Source organism: Brachyhypopomus gauderio, chromosome 1 (assembly GCF_052324685.1).
Source record: "Brachyhypopomus gauderio isolate BG-103 chromosome 1, BGAUD_0.2, whole genome shotgun sequence".
Taxonomy (NCBI): domain Eukaryota; kingdom Metazoa; phylum Chordata; class Actinopteri; order Gymnotiformes; family Hypopomidae; genus Brachyhypopomus; species Brachyhypopomus gauderio.
The window spans coordinates 25,830,892-25,852,534 of record NC_135211.1 but is presented as its reverse complement, the minus strand read 5'-3'; the positions used below and the strand labels follow the sequence as shown (position 1 = coordinate 25,852,534).

General features: G+C 41.8%; 3 protein-coding genes across 7 annotated transcripts in view; all 3 read right to left on the bottom strand.

The window, feature by feature from the left end:
• Positions 1 to 161: 161 nt before the first annotated feature.
• Positions 162 to 4,570, bottom strand: tas1r3 (taste receptor, type 1, member 3). The gene is made up of 8 exons (XM_077005535.1): positions 4,371 to 4,570; positions 3,902 to 4,202; positions 2,970 to 3,326; positions 2,315 to 2,740; positions 2,001 to 2,204; positions 1,759 to 1,879; positions 1,261 to 1,631; positions 162 to 783 (listed from the first exon to the last, which is right to left on the bottom strand). The coding sequence occupies exons 1-8, from the start codon at positions 4,568 to 4,570 to the stop codon at positions 217 to 219; spliced, it is 2,547 nt and encodes an 848-aa protein (XP_076861650.1). The 3' UTR covers positions 162 to 216.
• A 5,074-nt stretch (positions 4,571 to 9,644) lies between these two features.
• LOC143514395 (ly6/PLAUR domain-containing protein 1-like) lies at positions 9,645 to 13,923 on the bottom strand. 2 transcript variants are annotated; one of them, XM_077005514.1, is made up of 3 exons: positions 13,736 to 13,923; positions 11,744 to 11,881; positions 9,645 to 10,784 (listed from the first exon to the last, which is right to left on the bottom strand). In XM_077005514.1, exons 1-3 carry the CDS (start codon positions 13,785 to 13,787, stop codon positions 10,531 to 10,533), a joined length of 444 nt encoding a protein of 147 aa, XP_076861629.1. In that variant the 5' UTR covers positions 13,788 to 13,923; the 3' UTR covers positions 9,645 to 10,530. The 2 variants fall into 2 exon arrangements, with proteins under 2 accessions (XP_076861629.1, XP_076861638.1); XM_077005523.1 differs by having other exon boundaries at positions 9,645 to 10,763.
• Positions 13,924 to 14,166: 243 nt separating this feature from the next.
• The window catches only part of LOC143514364 (nck-associated protein 5-like), a 65,291-nt gene continuing 57,814 nt past the window's right edge, over positions 14,167 to 21,643 (bottom strand). For all 4 annotated transcript variants that reach the window (XM_077005442.1, XM_077005468.1, XM_077005458.1 and 1 more), the window contains one exon: positions 14,167 to 17,907. In XM_077005442.1, the coding sequence (XP_076861557.1) occupies positions 17,653 to 17,907 (255 nt within the window). In that variant the 3' untranslated portion in view covers positions 14,167 to 17,652. The remainder of the gene's footprint in view (positions 17,908 to 21,643) is intronic.

The window sequence follows — 21,643 nt, the reverse complement described above, 5'->3', positions numbered from 1 at the left end:
GCGCCAAATTTCAACGTTGCACTCATGCACACAAACATGCACAAACGCAGACTGCTACACAAAGCTTCTAACATGTATTTTATTTACACTTCACAAAACCGTTACATGGTTTTATTGATCCAACTAAATAGTGTTTATATTCATCTCAACGTTTTATTAGACGTTTATGTAACTCATAGTCCACGATAACCAAAAAATCAGCAGGCTCGTCTGTTTTCATTTTTCCTCTGGTGGGATTGGTGGCGCCCCCTCGAGGTAGGTGCGGAAGTAATCATCTGTGTTGAGCTCCGGGTGCTTAAGCACAAGGTAGCACTTTGGGAGATAATACCCTCCTAGCAGCACCACGTTACTGAGAAAAGTCACAATTACTTGACCAATCGATTTGTTCTTGTCACTAAGACCAGCATAGATGGGTATGAATATAACCCACGTGACACAGTAGGCTAATCCAGAAATGGTGACGTCTCTAGCAAGGTTGTACTGCCGCACCGGTTTCACAGCCATGAATGTGCACATGAAGGAGAGCAAAGCCAGCAGACCGTTGAAGCCCAGCATCAGGGCAAAGTTCAGCACAGGCTGCACTGGGCAGCACAAGAAATGCGTCACAAAGTTCACCTGCAGGCTAGCCACGAACTCTGTTAGCGAGGGTCCCTGCTGCACAAACCAGCCAATGAGTCCTGCCTGAAGTCCACAGCAGGCCAGGACCACCGTCCAGCTGCCAGGGCCCCGCAGGGTGTCCAGAAGAGCAGGAGCTCGCTCAGGGAACTCTGTTACACATACGATCTGCCAAGACCAAAGACGAAGCATGAACAGAAACTCAAGAGCGGAGGCCCTCCTGACCCGAGCACTTACTAGAGTGGTGTGGCTGTCTCATAACACAGAGGGAGACAACAGTGGTGTGTCCGGTATCATTCATCAGTCCTGATATAATGGTATTATGTTAGGGGGCTATATTGCTCATCATTAGAAGACAATATTTTACCTGCAACGGTCCTACAGCACACCTGGTTCCTCTTGGTTAGTTATTTGGCCTCATGTTCCATATAGCTGATTTGGTGGTTTGGTTCAGGCAAAAACCCAAATTGGTCCTTGACAGATAAGACCTGTCCCTACCTGCCCAACCCTGCCCCTACCTGCCTCTACCTGTCCCTACTTTCCCAACCCTACCCTTACCTGTCCCTATGTGCCCCTACCTGCCCAACTCTTCCATATGACATTAACTTTGTGAATGTTTTTCTTTTCTGAGGTGAGGTAGCTCACCTGTAGGGAGATAGCCAGGATGGTGGACAGTGCCACAGTGGGGAAGAAGGCATTCAGAGGTAGCTGGAAGTTGCAGACCATGTCGCTCGGCTCCCCCAGGAAGAGCAGGAAGCTGCAACAGCCGCACGCCAGGCTGCCCAGGCAGAGGGCGGTGAGTGGCCCCCCCATCGCACGCACCAGCGGCGTGGCTCTGTGCCTGAACAGCAGCACACCAACCCACGTCTGGCAGCATAGGATCAGAGCTCCGGCCAGCACCAGGACCACGGCCTCGTAGGAGCCCCAGGACAGATACGTGTAGGTGGGGAGGACGCAGCGCGTACTGCGCATGGTGGACCACTGGCCATCCGGACACGTCGTGCACTGGATGTCATCTTTAAAGGAAGTCATGTGACTCTGATCAATTTACGGCCGGTTATGCGTAAACGTGTTGCTTGGATTGTGGCTAAGATCTTTGATTTTCAGAGATAGTGTACAGGCTGATGGTGTTCAGACTAACACCTGTGTTGTTCTGGAAGGTTCCCTCCTGGCAGTCGATGCAGTCGAAGCAGCAGGAGTGGAAGCCTTTCACGATACGTACCTGTCCTGCTTGACAGTCGGAGGAGCATGTGGACGTAGGGACCTGTGAGATAATAACATTCACATTTCATAACAGTAATATTTCACAAAAGGGTTTAGGGTTTGAACTATGAGCATCTACCCTCTGAACATTAAGATATGGATTTCAAAGGTTTTTGTTGTACCGTAGAATTCGCTGTGTGCCATTTTATGAGTTGTTTGTTAATTGTGATGTTCTGGTTGAAGGTCCCAATGTCCTTGAAGGTAACAGTGTGGTTTCCAAAGACCCAGACCAACACATCATAGCCGATGTCTGGGTTCCCCTTGTCATTAAACTCTATCTGTGTTCCGTTAAGAGTTAGAGAAATATTTTGTAGCTTCTCCAGCAACTGCATACAAGATTAACAAGAGTGATTTCTGTTTAGTCACTACCTTGTCAAACCACTACACAACAGTTTGCTGTAGTGTATTCAGTGAGTGTCTGAAACACAAGCCCCACCTGCCATGGATAGACTTTGTCACGTCTGGGATGTCGGGCACAGTAGGTCTCGTTGCAGCCGAGCGTGTGGTGCAATGCGTACGCCACGCTGTAGATGGCAGTATAAACACTGAAGGCTGTGCGCTGCACCAGCACTGTGTTCATCATGCTGCTGTTCTCAGGAGAGAGATCCCAGCAGCCTGGGCAGGGGTTGTCCAGAGGAGAGGTGTTGGGGTCTGGCTGGGGACGGTCCTGACGCAGCCTCTCCTCCTCCATCCTGGAGAAGAGCTCGTGGATGTAGGAGCTCAGCAGGCCAATTGGCTGTGTTATGTCAGAGAAGGCCAGTATGGTGCCCACACTCTTCATGCCTGGGAGCAGGAGGAGGTCGCTGTACAGCGCCCACCCGGTGGTGGCCACCCACACTGCAGTCAAATTACGCCTAATTACCTGTCGTGGAAGCAAAGATTCACTGGCACAGTGTGGATACCATCACTCTTATCTTTCTCGTCTTGGGACATTTTAATTATCTTTCAATTTTCCTTGTCATCTATGTATGCATATCAAAAGGCAGGGAATGTTACAATCTTCATTTAGTTAAACAACAGCTGCATTGATGTACGTCTAGACCACATTTGGACAACGGCTTCAAAAAACTTCACAAGGGATCTTCCCTGACCTCTTTGAAGAAGGCAGTGGTTACTTGATAGGATGCAAATACCACCACCACCCCTACTTTGGTCTCCTCTACATGGTCCAGGATATCCACTATCGTCGGCCTTGGGTCACCATAGACGGGAATGAGCCCTTCGTAAGCCACGCAGATGTTCCCACTGGAGGCCAGCGCAGACAGCTGTTGGTTCCCCTGTTTGCCGTACTCATCGTCACTGCCCACCACAGCCACCCAGTTCCAGCCGAAGCCCTGCAGCAGCTGCACTATCGCCAGGGCCTGCCAGCGGTCGCTGGGTGTGGTGCGCAGGAAGGACGGGTACTGCAGCTTGTCACTCAGATCCTCACTGGTGGCACTGTAGCTGACCTGGGGAGGGGAGGGGAGGGGAGGGAAAGGAGAGGGGGAGGAGAGGGGAGGAGAGGGGAGGGAAAGGAGAGGGGGAGGAGAGAGGAGGGGAGGGGAGGGGAGGAGAGGGGAGGGAAAGGAGAGGGGGAGGAGAGGGGAGGAGAGGGGAGGGGAGGAGAGGGGAGGAGAGGGGAGGGAAAGGAGAGGGGGAGGAGAGGGGAGGGGAGGGGAGGAGAGGAGAGGGGAGGAGAGGGGAGGGAAAGGAGAGGGGAAGGAGAGGGGAGGAGAGGGGCGGGGAGGGGAGGGAAGAGGACAAGAAGGGGAAGACCATAGGACTGTGCTGTGCTGGAAAAGTTCCTCATGTTCATGTTTTATTCAAGAGATTTCCAGGTGACATATATAGATCAAAACAGTGCAATATAAGAATGAAGTAAACTACCCATTAAGTAACTAGAGCTGTCAAAATAAAAGTTGGCAATCACATTTAAATGCATTTTAAATAAATAATACATAAAACAAAGAAACATTTGTGCATTACTTGTGCATTATCTCATCCAGAAATAGCTCTGTTGGTGTTGGAGCATGATGAGTCTCACCTGTGGCATCAGGAAAAAACCCAGCAGTTTGCCAGTGATGGTGGCCAGCTCAGAACTGCAAGGGCCGATAACCGCGATCACACGGGTGGTGTACTCGGTGTAGTTACACTTGACCTCCACTTCTTGTGAGGTGCCGGCTGTAATGAAGCGCAGGGTGGGCTGTATGACCACGCCCGGCTGATTGCAGCAGTCATAGTTCTCAAAGCCAACTGTGATTCCAGGAAGGAGTTCGGGGATCGCGTTGATCTCATCTACAGTGTACTTCATCACTAACGCCAACGCAAGGCCATATGGATTGATTCTGAGAAAAAAAAATAATGAAACGAACAAACATGTATACTGATAAATAGTCTTTTCTCAGAAGATCTAGAAAGTCTAGAGTATAAGAAATGTGAGTCGTAGTTCATAGTAAATAGTTCACTGTTCACAGATTCAATAATAGTTAATAGTTCCTTCCAGGTAAATCCACCTGTTGCAGTGAATATCTCCTGGTTCCAGTTGTTCACTCAGGTTACTGGTCAGCTGGTTGATGGGAAACAGACCTCCCAGTAACACATCCCCTGGAGACTTGAAGAGACTTGTTGAGATGTTCTGAAACCATGATGGATTCTCACCATGGCCAGACCACAGCAAGCAGCATAGAACCAACAGTATCCAGTAACAGTTCATTCTGCACTCGAGAACAGATAGCATTTAATTAATAAGATAAATAATTTGAATGAAAGGAACAACGTGAAACATACTGACCCTGATGGATTAGCCGCGACCCTGATGGACTAGCCATGACCCTGATGGACTAGTCGCAACCCCGATGGACTAGCCATGACCCTGATACACTAGCCATGACCCTGATACACTAGCCATGACCCTGATACACTAGCCATGACCCTGATACACTAGCCATGACCCTGATACACTAGCCATGACCCTAATGGACTAGTCGCAACCCCGATGGACTAGCCATGACCCTGATACACTAGCCATGACCCTGATAGACTAGCCATGACCCTGATACACTAGCCAAGACCCTGATGGACTAGAGCCCTAACTTTTGTGTAAGTGCCTTTACCTTTGTGCTGTTTTGCAAGTCTTGCTGGTCCCTTCTAGCCTGTAGCTGCTGGTGATGTGAGTCCTACGTCTGCCCCATGGACTCTGCTCTCCTGACTCCCCATGCAGGGCTTGATTCACATGTAAATCAGTGGTTTATCTATAGCTGCCATTTGCTCCACACACATGTATGAAAATGTTCAGGCTTTAAAATTTCAGCTCACACCAGGTATTCTTTCACTGAAGCTGATTTACAAAAGGAGGATTTTGCCTTTTAAATATCTCCAGGTGAAGGGGGGGGGCTAAAAGGGGCATTTCAACACATTAACTGACCTTAAACTGTAGCTTTATATCAAATTTAGCAAAAACCTCATATGGCAATTTTGTTCATTGTCACTTCCTGACCAGTATTAACATTGCAAATATGATCCATAAGAGAGGAAACATGATCCATTGTGGGGGCAGCTAGTTTATTTTATTACATTTGCTTGTGGGTTTGACATGAAGCTTTCAGTGTAGCAGTATGGTTCAGATTTAAGGCACTGTGCTAGTATCACAAAACACATCCAGTCAATGTCCTGAAGCATCATTCTTCAGTATTGTAGTGGATGCTGTGGTAATATCTGAACATTGATAAGGACCCTGCTCCAGGTTATTTATCTCAGTATCCTACGTATCAAAAATGGTAAGGTTAAAAAAAGTTCAGAAGCAGCTTGTTGATTTTGTGTTTGGCTGTAGTCATTTAAGACTGTGAGAGTTCTCTGTATTGTTCATTATTCTAAGCTGTTTACAGAAGCTGCCAAAATGATGCAGGTGTGATGGGGCAGTAGAGAATTTGCATGCTACTTGTTAAATGTTCTATTACCCCCGGGGTTTGCATGATCCTTGTTAAGTGTTCGATTACCCCGGGGGGTTTGCATGTCCTTTCGGCTGCCGTTGCACTGAACTTCCAGCTTTACCACAAATTTCCAAGTGCTTTGCATGAACGAAGATCACAAGGTTTTGGCGGAGCACTGGACTCTCACCTTCTGATGGTAAAGGACCCCGACAACTGCAAACACTGCAGTCTCAACATGGACTATAGAGTCCTTCACCTCTATGTGCCATGACGTTCAGCAGTAGACTGAACTCCCCCAGACCCAGTATGTGGGCGTGAACCTGGTTCTGGTTATTCTCATATAGCTCTCCTGCTTCAACCTATTGCCACATCTCAAAAAAGATATTTGACCTCAGGAAGACATGAAACGATGCTCATGTGTATGATTATGTATCAATGTGTATGATTATGTATAAATGTGCATTCTTCACATAAAGTGCACTATGTCTCACAACGTGCCTCAAACTGGGCAGAAACTGGGATTTTAATTGAAACAGACAGTGGGAAATGACTGTCAATGACTTTCAATTAGTTCATTTATATGTATTTGTTTAAATGTATTTGATGTGTATTCATATTTTTGCTCAAGATAACTATTTGCAGCCTACAATTTAACAATCTCTCTGAATGAAACAAAATTGAACTTATTGGTTAGTATTGTTTGCAGCAGGTATTTACTGTCAGCAAACAGCTGTGAAGTAATTGCACACATTCATAGATAAATAGCCCATAGTGAATGACGCATTATCTACTTTGGCTTTCTGGCCTTATGTGAAGATCACAGCAACCAACAAGTAAGGTACAACTAATATTTCTTGGTCAGTGGTGACTGGATAATGCGATGTTCATTGTTTGTGTTTGGGTGCCATGTCGGACCGAGCTTTAGAGAAACCAAACCTGAACAGTTACAGGTCTTGGTTACCTAGCCCACCAGAGGCTTACAGACGGAGAGCTAAAGGGGTTGAAATATCCCAGTCTCTACGGTTACCATGTCAGCAACACTGGATGGAATAATAACATCAAATTGTTTTAAAAGGTGAGCAAATCGTCCAACTTTAGATTGCAATTTTCAGCAATGTCCAGTGTCCCAAACATAAATGGAGCAATTAACTTCACTTGTGTTGCTATAAAGGTCACGCGTGTCCTCATTCTGAAGACAGAACGAACCAGCGTTTGTCAATCGAAACCAATTTAGTTTTGTAAAAGCACATCTTTTGTGACATCATAATATCTGGAGCCAATGTGGTGGACACATGATGAACTTGTTCAGGGCTTAATGCCTTCATTCTGAGAGAGTAGTGAAGGAGACAAACCTTGGAAATGAACAAATTTAAAATTTCTCTGGCTTTCTTATTTTGTAGATTATACTGTAACCTTACTTTCAGTAAGATTTTTCACAACATATGCTTTGCTAAAACATTAAAAAAACATTATTCTGTTAATTTCTACTGTCACATTGAAAATGTATGAATATCCTTAAACATTCAAAGCTTAAACATATTCAGTAAGGGCTTCTACTGGCTAACAAAAGCTTTTGGTGTAATAATCAAGTCTATTTATAGATCTGTACCCCTTTTCAGATTAGACAGCCATGCACTATACTAGTCAGATCTCATTAAATTTAAATTTAAATCAGACCTGCTGGATTTGACTAACAGTAGTTCATATACACCATACATACTAGAGCAGTGTTTCAGTGTTTTACCGATAAGACTCAAACTGTGTCTTCAAGTTGCGTTAATATTACAAATTATCTTATTTTATTTTAATTGATTTACTTTAAATGTAACTTAATCTTATTTCAGCGTATTCAACTTTAGTATCTAGTGTTTAGCTTCCTAAACAAAACTAAACCTGTCCAAGCAAATATCAGTGTAAATCTCATTTCAATATATTTTATACTTCTAAACGTAATACCTTCAGTTCGGTCTTATACCCTTGAGAAAGAGAGTGAGACTGTATTCGATACAAAAATCTGAAACAAAACCCCATTTAGAAGCAAATAGAAATAGTTTAGAAACCCATTTAGAAATAAATATTTGTATGTATTGTTAAACTTTATTTTTCTACTCTTTAGAGCAAACTGAATCTTTGTGATGTTAGTCACACCTGCACATCTACAGTGGCAAATGTAAGCTTCCTCTTCCAAAATGTTAATTTATTTAAAAAACACTTTCTGGTTTCCAACACATTTTTAGCAGAGTTCTCACCACTCAAACCATTAATGCCTATGCACTTATTTAATTATGAACTGTGCAGATTTTTTTAGCATTGTAATTGGTTTTGGCATATGTAGTCCAAATTAGTCAACAGAATGTAATGATGTACTGTAATGTACTGTACATGCTAAAACATACGGCCAGGACAAATGGTGAGGACTCTGAGAGGTTTATTTTTACATTGTTAAGTAGAGAAAGGGTTGAGTGAAAGTCCACAGTCCACCCTTATCAGTGGGTTTAAACTGTGGTCAATCAGAATCAGGAACAGACTGTTAAACGAGGCAGCATAAAAAGATTCATAGCGCCCTCTAGTGGTGAGAAAGCCCATCTTGCACTCTTCACCTTCAGATATGAGCATGTCAGCACTTCTCAGATCTAATTTCATCAATACTCTGAGCAGCTGTTCATGATTAACTAGTGTAAGAGGGAGCTGATTAGAGAGCTTGATGAGAGAGCGGTAGTGAATGTATAGAAAAAAACCTTTCACTAATGGAGCGAGGGTGGACATACATCTCTGCTGAAGGGCGTCCTGGACATAGGTTTCCATGGGGAGGGTGTCCTGGACATAGGTCTCCATGACATCAGACACTGGCTGAGAGAGAGTACAGGTCATGTCAGGCTTGTGAAACCCCAGGGAGGACGTTGATGGCACAGTGAAGACGTGTCCTGGGCAGTGTCCACGGAAGTGTGCTCCTCTACACTAAAGAGACAGGCCTGTGCAGCAGTGTGCATGTTCCTTAGTGTGCTTAGTGTGCTGCATTGGGTTTGGAGCCTGTACGAGTTCACTGAACAGGACTAACCCCACCCTTATGTTACCAAGACTAACTTCTTCACAATTCATGGCGTCTTTAGTTAAATTAATTAAAAACAAATGGGTATTTACTTCTGAATGAAAGATTTTCTGATAATCCGAAAATTATAACCTACAAAAAATATACAGAATGAGGAAAATAATTTAATGCAGAAAAATATGAAGGAAGGTGAAATGTAAAAGTGCGCTGAAGTTTTCCTGATGAATGTTTTGTAAAACATGGTTTATTATGAACACTAACATGTGTTGCTGTGACATAACTCAACATACTAAATAGAAACTGTTGAGAGTGACATGGCAGAGCAAATCTGATGTTTGCAGACATTCAAAGATGCGGTTTTCTTAACAGTGGGGTGATCTGTGGTGTAGTGTGTAACAAAACGAGGGTCAGAGCATTTAAGATGACAAATCACAATAACGTCTGGAACCACAGTGAGAAAACCAGAACCACAGAGGCACAAAACAGGCAGACAAAGTAACAGAGAGTAGACTGGGGTGGGAACTGGAGCATAAGAAATCAGTTCAGCAACGACGCCTCACATTAAGACAATGGCAGTACTTCACAACAGCCATGGTCAAACAGGACTACAGACACTGGGCTGCAGGAGGAATCAAAGCCCTGATAGGGATCTTGTGAAGCGATGCACTGGATGTTGGGAGTTGTAATCTGGCATGTGGTTAGTGGAAGAAACACCTTGTACCAACATGTGTAGCTCCTAAGGTGTTCAGGAATGTGCAGAAGGTGATTGATAATTTTGTTAGAAAGGGGAAAAGGATAGTAAAAATAGATTATTGGGGTACTCCATATTTTATTTTATATCACTGCATATATAGAGGTCATACAATTATTTACAGGTTTGTGATCTATAGTGTCAAATGCAGGATTAAAGTAAAACAACTGAAAAAGTACTGACTCGTAAGTAAATGTCTCCAGCAAACTGTAATATTTTACAAACGCACAAATGTGTTTTCCTAACGGCCTGCAGAATCTTCCTGCGGAGACTGAACCATGATCAAACTCTTTATTTCTGACACCTCAAACAATGATGAATCTAGAATAAAACATTTACCAACTGTGCCACAAATTACTGATAGCTACACCCTGTTTAGGTCACAGAGTGTAAGTCACTTACCAAAGTGCAATATTACCATAATAATTAGGTTTAACCTTCATGGTGTATTGATGTCATAAAGCAAAGTTCCAGCAGAACACATTCACTACATCCGTTCTCTGATAACATAAAATCGTATAGTAAAATAAAAACTGACAAGCTATCAAATATTTAAACAAAATAATAAAACACATTTACTGAGTTGAGTAGATTACAGTAAACAATTTGTATTCCTTTTAAATTGTAGTATTACCTGTAATGCCTTAAAAATCTCTACTTTTGCTGGCAAGAAAATCATTTCCAGTGCCTGTTTTACTTAGCCTTTATTAATTTTAAAGGAAGAACATTAGTGACATAAACATTTCCGAAGAGCACTTTCTTTTACTGCACAGTTGTCCAAAGGTTATACTGACTGATCAGCTTGTGTGGTCAGACCTGTAAGTTGGGTAAGCGCTCCATTAACACCGATCACTCTACCACAACATCCTCACGCTCTGTAAACACAAAGTGTCATTCATCGTCCGTACCTCCACGCGTTGGTCCAAGTGACGCGTTGCTGTCACTTACAGCAAGATGGTGAGCAAGCTTCCTATAGTAACAGCAAGGGCCTGGAGGTGATGGGGGCTAAGTGTGTGTGCCGTGGAGATGCGTGGGGGGCGTGGGCCGTTGCACAGGGGGGTGTTGCAGCAGCTGATGCACACGGAGCCCACGCGCCCAGGTGAGCAGAAGCGCTGGTAGCCAGCGGCCGCAATCAGGCAGGTGGTGTAGGAAGCACAGGCTTTGCGGTACGACACACCTGGACACGGGAAAAACACGTCTGCTCTTCAACTCAAGATACAGCTGCGCCCAACCCACTTCAAATCCAAATAATGAAGCCTGAACTGAACTTAATCTTAAACTCTCTAATGCTTTTTCTGAAACCATGAACATTGTCTTGAAACACAATCGATAGCCATAACCGACTAGACACATGGTGAGGACACTGGACCTGTTTCAGAAAATGTGAGGGTAACCATGCTACACAAAGTAAAATGTGCGACATGATGTTTAATACCTATTCATAAGGTCACCATGGAAACAATTTGTGTACCAGTGTCCACTTACAACTGTGGTACATTCACCTGTGTCCAAGGTGAAAGCCAACTGAAACCAACATGTAAATGAGTCTATAAATATTAATGAGCCATGCCAAGAGCCTGAAGACTGAATAACTCCAGTTGAGACCAGTGGTACGCTGAAAGCTGCCAATTGCATAAAAATGCAATGCAGCTGTAATTTCACCAAGACGGGAATGGCGTGAGTCTAAATCAGAGCAGAGCAGATGGTGTCACTCAAATGGTAAATTGCAGGTGCTATCCACATTTAAGAATGGGGACAAATCATGAAACTGTGGTGTGATTTGCTGTTAACATTATAATTGCCATTGTTTTATGAATTTGGCCCATTATAAATTTTCATAGCTAAAACCCTAAATTGTGGAGAAATTTCTGTTTTCGCTCCTGGTTCAGTTTCTAATTTTTAACACTGACACTGAAACATCCTCTTACACTTAACAGTGATTTGTTTTATTCAAAAAATGTACTAGAGTGTTAAAGACATTCTAGGAAACAATCTTTAGACTGATTCAAGGAAATGATATTCATGAGTGATTTATATTCTGACCTCAATCATTCTGAGGGTTCTGAATATGAATCCATAGTTAAGGTTGTTGATGGTTTCGCCACTGATTGAGTTATTGTCATCTGAGAATGAGTGTAAAAAAACCAGACCTCTTACCATGAGCCCCCACCATCACTTCTTTCTGACAGGCATCCTGAATATTGGCTGTGCAGTTGACGATGAACTTTGCAGCCGAGCAATCGTTGTTGAGAAGCGTTTCTTCACAGTGGTAGCACTGCATCTGCAAGGGCCAGACTTAAACACAAGCACCAACACACATGCGTGACGCCGAGAAGAATGGTGGGCCTTTCCTCACGCTACACAGCACAAAGTCCCACACACTTCTCACAGTTCACGTGTGAGAATCACTTAAACCTGCCGGCCATGTTACCTCTGATGAATCATCCACATATGAATCATCCACATGTGAATCATCCACATGTGAATCAAGCACATGTGAATCATCCACATGTGAATCATCCACATGTGAATCAAGCACATGTGAATCATCCACATGTGAATCATCCACATGTGAATCAAGCACATGTGAATCAAGCGCATGTGAATCAAGCACATGTGAATTGGCTCCACAGGCGTACTCTTCCTAACATTCAACTCTTCCTCTCATTCCTGCTGAGCCTATGATGAAATGAGACTTTATTCATGAGCGCGTTGTTGTTTGTGATGTTTGGCCAGATTGTTTTGATTTAACGAGAAGGGTAAACAAGTATTTGGTGTTGTCGTGTGCCTTATAGTGAACTGTTTACACTTTCACTTTAACTTGCTGTAATGAATACAATGATATCTAGAACTTGATATACACTGTATGGGCCATGTCAGTACAAGATCTAAATAAGCAAGAAACTTGTATGTACTGTAGGTTAGGAAATTAGAGGAAAATGTTGTATAAAAAAAGTTAATATACAATTACCAACATCTGAGATAAAATGTGGTTTGTAGAAATAGCAACTGTCCACAAGGGGGAATCAATTCCCACTTCCATGCACAGTAACAAAAAACGCGCCTAAGCCTCAGCATGTTGTCCAATAATACTGAATTTACCATTCACATTCAGATTTATAATACTGACTTTTAGCATTCACATTCAGATTTATAACACTAACTTTACCGTTCACGTTCAGATTTATAATACAAACTTTACCTTTTACATTCAGGTTTATAATAATAACTTTACCGTTCACATTCATATTTATAATACTGACTTTACTGTTTACATTCCTGTGCTTTTTACCCAGGTTAGTCACATATTCTCACACTGTATGCAAACTTCGTAACGGTTGATATTAACGGGAAGATTGAAAATCCTTAAATATACATTTAACTGTGCGCCATTAAAATACCAGTGATAATTGATGTTATTCCAGTGTAGTGTCATGAGGACATAGAGTGTCTGCATTTAGCTATATTGTAAATAAAAACTTTCTTATTTCTGTTTCCTTCTGTGGTTCAGTTTCAGTCATGCTCCTTTATTTCATTCTCAAACACCTCAGGGAGGGGATTGTCTTTTTAACACCTATCGAAAAAGCGTGTTTGTCAGAACTGGACAAACACGCTGGATTATTGGACAAAGACGCTGATCCACACAAGGAATTTGGCACAGAGTATGTAATTAGAACCTGGTTTAAAAAACCTAGACTACACTGCGCGAGTTTTTTTCCTGATAGAGCACTATCCGTGTGTTTCAGCTGTGATTTAGCGGTACAAATCCATATTTTTCTTGTTGCCTGATTGACAAGTCTACACGAGACGAATATGTGAAGTTCCGAGACCCTAAGATTCACTGTGACCACACGAGTAACAGTAACATAAGTATGGACAAATGGAGTCGTTTTCCCTATGCAGTGAAAACGGCACGCGTATTTACGCACGAAACACCACGAGGACTATATAACACAAAGTACGCAGAAGCCACGTTTTCTTTTACAATGAGTTAAAGTGAATTTGAAATCTGATCGGATCTAGGCCGGTTTTCAACGTATAGGCAGCATGTTAAAGTTAGCGAAGTTTCTTATCTTAATTAAGCTGCACTTTAAATGATATAGTGATGTTCGAAAACACTATTCCACTGTTTTATTGAAGCTGCTTTACCTGAGCCGAAGACGCATCCACACAGAGAAGCGAAGAGAACGAACCCTCGCATTTTCGTTTAACTCCATCAACAGCTTCTTGTTATTGGTTCATAAGACAGAGGCAATGGACAATCCTGCAGCGGAAGATAACGTCCTAAAGCACGACTGTCCTCACAGAGCTCCGCGCCCACTGGAGCAGCTGCGATCATTTCAACTCGCTTAAGCCTTTTTGGTGGGGGTGGGGTCTCGCCAGGGATGTTTCTGTAATTATATAACAAGTTTAGGCTCACTGCATCCCTCATTTTTGAATCACAATATAGCATACCCTCCTTTACCTGTGAGTCTGCATATATTTAGTGCGCATGTATGTGAGTGTGTGCGCGAGAGGAACACACACAGTTCACTCTGATACTGGCGTCTATTAACGGAAAGTCCACAAAGAGCAAACTGGACAAAAGGATTTATTACTTGTTTTTTCCTCAAACATAAATTAAGATACCCATCACTGAATTACTGCCTCGGTAGGATACATTTTTATGGCTTCATTTGAGTTCTGGTGGAAATGCTTTATATACACAGCACCTTGAAATATTATTTACAGAGCAAATCAAATGTAGCTGTTTGAAATCCACAAAACGACAGAAGAAACGACCTCATGTTCAGTACGAAGAACTTGGGGAAACAAATGAAACCAGTAATAACATGATCCTAAACAACAGAACAGCAGCAAAAATAAACAGTTTAACGTAGTGGGGGAAAAAACAAACTAACAGATAAGTTAAAGTAAAATGTTTTTATGACCAGATCCTTGTAGGCCTACATCATGTTAGGTTAAATTTGGAAGGAAAAATAACTCATTACTACAGCATGCACGAATGAGAGAGGCGTGAAGTCCTGGCAGCTCGACAACGTGAAATAATTAAGGTAACATATTATTTTGTCTTTAAATTGACAGTTTGTGGTTTACAGCAAAAACCACCATGTGTGCCAACAGCTTGACACCTATTTGGAGGAACCATGGAGTCTACATACTGTGGAAACCCTCCAGCACTGATTTAACTCTCTCAGCATCCGTTTCTGCCCAGCTGGACGTAAACGGGCACTGGAGCAGGTTTTGCTAGCGTTTTAGTAGTTGTTAGCTCATTTTCCACAGGACACTTCAAGCACTTCTTAAGGGAACATGGCACTTGTGGAGAGAGAACTGCTAAGAAGAGCTCGGTGAGGGTGCCTGGGATCACAACAAGAAACAAATCACAACAAGAAAAAACACAGGTTGATACAAGATAGGAAGGGTATAGAGAAATCAATACAAAGAAAATGTGCTTGGATCCGTAGACTAAAACCCCAGTGAGTAGTAAAACCCTTCCATTTCTAAAAGACCCAAACCTTAAACCACAGGGCGTGAATCTTGTGTATTAGGACCTCCTGTCTAGTGAGTAGCTCCTATCATGTATGTTGTGTTTTAATGGTCAGTGATCTATGGGACAGTCTACTGGAAGACTTGACATTATCTTTTATTCCAAAGTTCTGTAAAAGGTGGATGCTCTATTTCCTATTTTTCTATTATGAAAGACCTCCCATGCTAGTGTGAAACCAGTATGTAAGATCTCCCATGTTTGTCTAAAACTCAAGTGTTGTGGTACAAGATTCAAAGTGAATGTGCCCAACCATTTGGAAGCTATGAGTTCTTTTATAAATTAGGATTATAAATCTTATAAATTAGGATAGCCTTTTAGCAGTTTAGAAGAAACTGAAATATTCAGGAAGTGATATCTTATTTTAACACACTCATATTGATCTCATAAAGACAAGAAGCATGAGTTTTCAGTTCAGAGGGTTGCGAGCTTGCTCTGTTTGAACTTTAATTCCAGGTGAAATTAACTTTGTGCTCCAATTAAACTGTACATCAAACTTACTGTTCATTCATACAAACTCAGTACTGCACAGCAGTGCTTTAGGTGTTGAATTCATATTGAAATTAATTCAATAACATCTCAGTAAATCCATTAAATTCAGGCAATCCTGAAAACAAACGCCATAGTAAAAATGGCATAATCTGATGATCCACCATAAGGCTGACAGGATCCCAATCTGACAGGATCCCGCTCACTGTTAAAGCCTGAAACAAGTTTAGTGTGAGTGGTCAATAAATAGTTAAGTAATAAACTGGTGTTTGGTATGTAGTGTGTCACAGTTTTTGCTTTGTCCTAATCAGTCACAGTGTAAGTTATGAACAATATTGATGACCTATGACAATGACACATTTATTAGTGTCAGCCTGGTGACAGTGATGAAACGCTGCCTGCACGTGTTTGCATATTTCTCAGGTATTTCTCAATACCTCTGAAATGCTTGTTGTGCTTAGATGTTTATAGCAATGTGTACATCATATTTGAAAAGATCACTTCTGTCACTAAGGAGATGGACTACACCATTTTCAACACTAAGGCAATCCTGATACTTTCTGGGGGATTGGAAGTTTCTTTTATGTGTTTGTGAGATGGGAGAGTAAGATTAAAGCTACGAATCAAACATCTCATAACAGCATTTTGTCAGATTTTTCAGGGTGCACAAGACCTGTTTTGTAGAGGCAAACGAATCATATGCTTCTAACTGCACTTGTAAATCTGGATTAATTATGCACTTCTAAGTAAATGTGTTATTAAATCTGGATGAATTGTGTGCTTCTAACTAAATGTTATAAAATCTGAATTAGTCATTATTTTAGCATATTAGTTTCTTACAGTCCAAGTTTTAATGTTATACCTAAACATGTAATTAAACATACCTCACAGGTAATCCAGAGGAAAGTTTTTCTGTACTGTTATTGATAGCTACAAGCACTTTAGAGGCACTCTGTTCAGATACAAAAGCAACACTCAACCAGTTTCTAGAAGGGTTTCTTTCACCAAACATGTTAAGTTCAAACCTGTGATCTGTAATTGGTTTAGAACCAGAACAAAAAGATGAAAGAAAATGAAAAAAAAGAAGATGTCATATAAGGAGTCGTCTCCCATAGACGTGTCTCCCATAGACGTGTTTCAGCTCTCAGAGTGTGCCTCAGTATCCACTTTACAGAAGAAGCAGCCCCAACATATAGAGCACCAGAGTGTGTTTGTGATACATGTTTGAATTGGGATTTACTGCCTCTTTTTCTGTGTGTTTTCAGTTGTGCAGTGAAAGTGAATCCAGAAGTTAGTGCCGAGCTCATGGCAGGCGGGGGCTGTGGAGGCTACCTCGGATGGTAAAAATGACAAAAATGATATCTCTGTACACAATTTTTAAATAAAACTATTAATTAATCTGCATCTTTAATTACTGTGGCCATCTGCAGATTTGTTGAAGTAAATGAACATAAGAACACAAGTTGCCTTTTCATCAAGCACAACTGTGATGTTTGTGTGTGTGTGTGTGTGTGTGTGTGTGTGTGTGTGTGTGTGTGTGTATGTGTGTTTTGGTCATTGTCCATCCATTATCCTGAGGGACCAATGAAAGTGGGTCCTTTCATTAGGAAATTCAGTTTTATAAAGTTCAGGATCAATGAATAAACTCATGAGAGGTATTTAGGGATTAAGGTTTTAAGGTAAATAATGATGGAATACGTTTGCTAGAGGACATCATATCCAGATGTGTTAAATATACTGAAAACTGAGCAACCAGAATGTAGGTGGCTTCTCTCCTCCCAGCACCATCTCTGACCTCATTTATTTCTACACTCTAGCAGATCTATCTTATCTATCTGATCTAATGATCTGTTCAAGATCTAGTGATCTTGTTTGAGTTCATACTTACTATGTTAAATATAAACTCATGGCATATCAGTAGGTCAAACGGGCTTTGGCACACTGGGCAAAGATCAGCTCCTGCATTTGAATATTCAACATTTATAAACGAAACCTTTGAAATCAGCAGGGTGCTGGTTGAAGTGGTTTCTTCTCACCCCTGGCTGCCACAGGAGGAGAGACTATCATAGAGAGAGTCACTCAGGGACTCTGGTGTCTCCAAGGCTTGAGGACGACTTGGGGACACAGCGTCATCTGGACATTCCTTCACCAGCTCCAGGCCTCCTGCCTTGGGCACCTCGGGGCCCGCGTGAGTCCTGGCTTTGCCCCTTCGGGTGGCACCTGTCTGGGGAAGGAACGGATGGCTTCTGGGGTCAGCCTCATGGGAACTCTGTTGGAGGCGTTTGCTCTGGAAAGCAGAGAGAACAAGACGTTTGGAAAATAGTGTAGAAAATAGCATTAAAAAGAACAGACGACGTCCTGTATAACAACTGAACAACTGGTCTTGTTTTGGTCATTACTTCACTGGTGAAATCACTCACTGGTAGCTTTAATGTCCATTTTAATGCATTTGTTATGGTACTGAATCAGAACAGCATATACAGCAATAGTCTAGTCTTCTGTGTATCATCAGACGCTGTGCCTTCTGTGTTTCAGCCGCAGTGCCTTCTATGTATTATCAGACGCAGTGCCTTCTGTCTATCATCAGATGCAATGCCTTCTGTCTATCATCAGATGCAGTGCATTCTGTGTATCATCAGATGCAGTGCCTTCTGTCCATCATCAGACGCAGTGCCTTCTGTGTATTATCAGACGCAGTGCCTTCTGTCTATCATCAGACGCAGTGCCTTCTGTGTATCATCAGACTCAGTGCCTTCTGTGTATAATCAGACGCAGTGCCTTCTGTCCATCATCAGATGCAATGCCTTCTGTGTATCATCAGACTCAGTGCCTTCTGTGTATTATCAGACACAGTGTCGTCTGTCTATCATCAGACACAGTGCCTTTTGTGTATCATCAGACGCAATGCCTTCTGTGTATTATCAGATGCAGTGTCTTTTGTGTATCGTCAGACATGTTTCCTCCTAAAAAGATCCCATTGCCAAAGAAAAAAACTGTCTATTTATTCAAAGGCGGGGTATTTATAGCAAGCTTAAAAGCTGTCACACTGTGTTCTGAAGAGAGGTTGAAAATTTTCACCTCTTGTGCAAGTAAGAGAGTCCATTTGCTTGGTACTATCTGATGCTATAGATGATCCATCAGGTTTATCTGCCTGCTTTCTAACAGTTCCCATGGCAACCACTGACCAGCTCAAGAAGCAGCGTCAAACAGCACAGGTTAATCAAGAGCATTTAGGCTCAGGGGCTCACAGTGGTGCATTTTATGTGTCTCTCTCTCTTTCTCTCTCTCACTCACTCACTCACTCACTCACTCACTCACTCACTCACATTCCCTCTTTCTCTATCTCCCCCACTCTCTTTCTCCCTCTACCTTCTATCATCATCCCTCTCTCTCTCTCTTTCTCACTCACTCACTCACTCACTCACTCACTCACTCACTCACTCACTCACTCACTCACTCACTCACTCACTCATTCCATCTTTCTCTATCTCCCCCACTCTCTTTCTCTCTCAGCTCTCTCACCATCCCTCTCTCTTTCATGCTCTCTCTCTCTCTCATTTTAATCATCTTACTTCATTGGCTCATCTGGTGGAGTCTAAGGAAGACGACACTCTGCCTGCTGTGTAATATTTAGGACAGGAGTGGATACGTTGGAGATGCAAAGAGGAATTGAGACCATTAATACTAAATGCTCTTGCAAAGCTGCTGTCCCCTTTGTGAAAGAAACGTGACGGTTTGAGCCTCCAGTCCATGCTTTTATAAACTGGGTGACAGAGGTTAAAGCTATTATAAACCTTCATACTGAACACACTGTTATCATCGTACTGAAGGCACTTGACATTTTCTTGTTTGGCACATAATTTAAAGTAAATGTCTTAATGTATAATTATACTGTTGTACTTGATCAGTATTTGGTAGGAGCAAATTTAGAGTAATCTTTTTGAGTTTCTCCTGAAAGAAAAAAACTATTTTATACTGCTATTATTTATTTATTTTTAATCTTTCTCAAATTTTGGGGGTTTAATATTCTCACTAAGCTGAAGGGGAATAGAAGACGATGTGGAGTCAGTGAGGCAGTTCTATGGTTAAATAGACCCATGGTTAAATAAACCCATGGTTAAATAAACCCATGGTTAAATAGATCCATGGTTAAATAAACCCATGGTTAAATAGATCCATGGTTAAATAAACCCATGGTTAAATAGACCCATGGTTAAATAGACCCATGGTTAAATAAACCCATGGTTAAATAGATCCATGGTTAAATAGACACATGGTTAAATAAACCCATGGTTAAATAGACCCATTGTAAATAATAATTTTTATTTGTATAATAATAATCTTTAAATAGACGAATGGTTAACTAGACCAATGGTTAACTAGACCCATGGTTAAATTGACCCATGGTTAAATAAACCAATGGTTAACTAGACCTGCTCTAACAAATGCAACTGTGCAGCATTAGTCTAAATTTTTCATAAACCTTTCCAGGATCTTGCGAGTGTGTTATCAGCTGTGTGCAGGACACTAAAGCTACTCACATACTGACATCACTGTCAAACATTTTCACAAGGATCCAGTTTGACATTAAGAAAATCCACCATGCAAAAAATAAAAATAAATGACAAAAGCCAATGCATGTATGATGTGTGTGTGTGAATGTGACCCTGTGCATGTATGATGTGTGTGTGCGAATGTGACCCTGTGCATGTATGATGTGTGTGTGTGAATGTGACCCTGTGCATGTATGATGTATGTATATGTGAACGTAACGCTGTGCATGTATGATGTATGTATATGTGAACGTGACACTGTGCATGTATGATGTATGTATGTGTGAATGTGACACTGTGCATGTATGATGTATGTATATGTGATCGTGACACAGTGCATGTATGATGTATGTATATGTGAACGTGACCCTGTGCATGTATGATGTATGTATATGTGAACGTGACACTGTGCATGTATGATGTATGTATATGTGAATGTGACACTGTGCATGTATGATGTATGTATATGTGAACGTGACACAGTGCATGTATGATGTATGTATATGTGAACGTGACCCTGTGCATGTATGATGTATGTATATGTGAACATGACACAGTGCATGTATGATGTATGTATATGTGAACGTGACACTGTGCATGTATGATGTATGTATGTGTGAATGTGACACTGTACATGTATTATGTATGTATGTGTGAACGTGACACTGTGCATGTATGATGTATGTATATTTGAATGTGACACTGCATGTAGGATGTATGTATATGTGAACATGACCCTGTGCATGTATGATGTATGTATATGTGAACGTGACACTGTGCATATATGATGTATGTATGAGTGAATGTGACACTGTGCATGTATGATGTATGTATGTGTGAATGTGACACTGTGCATGTATGATGTATATATATGTGAACATGACACAGTGCATGTATGATGTATGTATATGTGAACATGACACAGTGCATGTATGATGTATGTATGTGTGAATGTGACACAGTGCATGTATGATGTATGTATATGTGAACGTGACCCTGTGCATGTATGATGTATGTATATGTGAACGTGACACTGTGCATGTATGATGTATGTATATGTGAACGTGACCCTGTGCATGTATGATGTACGTATATGTGAACGTGACACTGTGCATGTATGATGTATGTATATGTGAATGTGACACTGCATGTATGATGTATGTATATGTGAATGTGACACTGCATGTAGGATGTATGTATATGTGAATGTGACACTGCATGTAGGATGTATATGTGTGAACGTGATATTGTGCAAGTCAACATCATTTCAAATCAGTTGACAAACTCTGCGTCTGGAGCCCTAGGCAGCCTGAAGTGGACGAGCAGGAGTCATAATGTGGCTTGTGCTCTCCTCCACCACGAGTCATCGATGTCCTTGTGTCCTTTTACTGTAAGGCTTCTTTAAATAATGTATGCTGAGCAGGACATTCAGCAGCCTCAGTGTGCATGAAGGAGTGTGCATATCTGCTC

Coding starts and splice junctions, on each gene's coding strand:
- tas1r3 (XM_077005535.1), bottom strand. CDS start 4,570: ATGAACTGTTACTGGATACTGTTGGTTCTATGCTGCTTGCTGTGGTCT. Junction 3,327..3,901: donor GTTTTTTCCTGATGCCACAG/GTGAGACTCATC, acceptor TCCCCTCCCCAG/GTCAGCTACAGTGCCACCAG. Junction 2,205..2,314: donor ACAAAGTCTATCCATGGCAG/GTGGGGCTTGTG, acceptor TCTTGTATGCAG/TTGCTGGAGAAGCTACAAAA.
- LOC143514395 (XM_077005514.1), bottom strand. CDS start 13,787: ATGCGAGGGTTCGTTCTCTTCGCTTCTCTGTGTGGATGCGTCTTCGGC. Junction 11,882..13,735: donor TGGATGCGTCTTCGGCTCAG/GTAAAGCAGCTT, acceptor CTTGTGTTTAAG/TCTGGCCCTTGCAGATGCAG. Junction 10,785..11,743: donor AGTGATGGTGGGGGCTCATG/GTAAGAGGTCTG, acceptor GTTGAAGAGCAG/ACGTGTTTTTCCCGTGTCCA.